Source organism: Aplysia californica, unplaced genomic scaffold (genome assembly GCF_000002075.1).
Source record: "Aplysia californica isolate F4 #8 unplaced genomic scaffold, AplCal3.0 scaffold00036, whole genome shotgun sequence".
Taxonomy (NCBI): Eukaryota; Metazoa; Mollusca; class Gastropoda; order Aplysiida; family Aplysiidae; genus Aplysia; species Aplysia californica.
Genome location: NW_004797306.1, coordinates 104,192 through 106,355, shown reverse-complemented (window position 1 = coordinate 106,355; position 2,164 = coordinate 104,192). Strand labels below are relative to the sequence as shown.

Below are 2,164 nucleotides of genomic sequence, written 5' to 3'. Positions count from 1 at the left end.
AAAATTACATGTACATGTATAAGGAATAGAACGAAAGAGTAGGGAAACGGAATGGCGTAAAGGAATATTCCAGTGCCCTGTTCAAAATTGGTTTAACTAAAAATAAATATTCCAGTGCCCTGTTCAAAATTGGTTTAACTAAAAATAAATATTCCCGTGCCCTGTTCAGAATTGGTTTAACTAAAAATAAAATTCACGAGGAATTGTTTGTTTCTCAATCTGTGGTATCAGTTAGGTGAGCTCGAAAAATATTTTGTCAAAATTCAAATTCTACATGTTGAAAAATACACGAATAGATACATTGAGTAGGTACAATTGTTAAAAGAATGAGATTTGTTTTTTTCTCTACTTAAAAAAAGAAAAATTGCTTTTCGGCCTTAACACATTTTAACAGTTATACACATAATATTATACAAAACTAGTTTTTACTTCTAGTAACAGTTTTACGGCACTTACAACACATTACAAGGTCACGTAAGTGTCCAAGCTTAGAGGTGTTACAAGAGAGTGTCAAACAAACACAAAAAAAGGAAGAGAGATCAGGACGATAGAAGTTTGAAAGGAAAGAAAGAGCAAACCATAGCAGAGCATCCGACAACCACCCGAACAAATCTACTTGTTCAAGTGGGTAACTACTGCCCTACCTCAGAATAACAAACTTCAATCAGCACAGTACCCAGTTTCGAGAAATTTGATGTCAAACATTTTGAGTTTCACATAATGTCAAGCTTTGTCGAATGCAGTTCTCTGAATTCTGGATAGCGACTCTGAATAATCTTACGATTTTGATAGAGCAGTTAGAACATTTGATTTCTGACCTCGTGATCTAGATCTAAGTAACTCAAGATAAGATTAGATAAAAATACATCTTTATTGTCCAGATCCTGGCACATTGCTTTGCTGTTTCACCGCGTACACACATACACACACACACACACACACACACACGCACACAAATTCATGAACACACACACGCAGGCTTACAGTCCCATGCATAATATAAATGAGCAGCAATGTAAGCAATAAAAACGTTTAGCTAGATACCTACTAAGTATTCTGATTGTAACATAGTGTTGTTCTGGTGCGTCCTTTTAGGTCATATGAATACTAGTAACAAGATAGTAAAGATGGAAGAATTTTGATGGATGATGGTAAAAATGACCGTCTGTATCTTTCTTTGCTACGGATCAGAAACCTAGATCTAGTTCTTTTACCTCTGACTGACATTTTTATTTGAGGGAACAAGGGATGTTTATAGTAAAGAAAGATGGAATTAACCAGCCAAAAGTGTCAAAACATAGCCTTTCTGGGGAGGAATTCCATAACGAGCGACCACTACGAAATAGAATTCATGTATAATTGAGTGATGGAGTTAAGGTTTGGGTTCGGGGTAAGGGTAGGGTTTGTGGTAAGGATAAGGTTTTGGGTAGGCGTAGGTGTAGGGGTAGAGTTGGGGGTTAAGGTTAGGGTAAGGGCTAGGTCTCTTTTTTACTGTGTTTGTTGGGGAGGTCGCTCGTTATGGAAGTCCTTCCTCATTCTGAGGTAACTATGTACTCACTGCTGGTGAAGCTGGGCCGCCGTAGTCGCTCCAGGGCAGGGACATTGCACTCAGTCGGCCTCTGGGCGTGGCAGAAGCGGTGACAACACATGCCGCACTCTGTGAAACAGATACAGGCAATATAATATCTAGTTTAAGTAAGAGTACTAAGAGTTTTACGGCAGTAGCAACGCGACTATGTTATTTAAATGCCGCGAAGACTATGAGGTTCAGTTTTAGTAAGAGTTTTACGGCACTAACAACGCAACTAGGTCGTTTAAAGGCCGAAGACTACGACGTTCAGCTTTAGTAAGAGTTTTACGACACTAGCAAGGCGATTAGGTTATTTAAATGCCGCAAGGACTAGGAGGTTCATTTAAAGTAAGAGTATTACGGCACTAGCAACGGAATTAGGTCACTTAAGCGACAAGAGGGTAACCGGCATAAAAAAGGGAGAGATAAGGACGATAGATCGTTTGGATAGGAAAGAAGGAACAATCCACACACCGGAGCACTCGCCAACCATCCATACGGGGAAAATCTCTGTGGGCCACAGATCACCATCACGATTAAGATCACATTTAGGAGTCGGGCTGCTTTGGGTGGAACACATGCTTGTAATGTACG

The 2,164-nt window shown here is 39.6% G+C and overlaps 1 protein-coding gene across 1 annotated transcript in view; it reads right to left on the bottom strand.

Moving 5' to 3' along the window:
• LOC101852902 (phosphatidylinositol 3-kinase regulatory subunit alpha) overlaps positions 1 to 2,164 on the bottom strand; it is a gene marked incomplete at its 5' end in the record, with an annotated part of 26,402 nt that overhangs the window by 23,172 nt on the left and 1,066 nt on the right. The window contains 1 exon segment of the mRNA XM_013091424.2: positions 1,559 to 1,657. Within this exon segment, the coding sequence (XP_012946878.1) occupies positions 1,559 to 1,657 (99 nt within the window).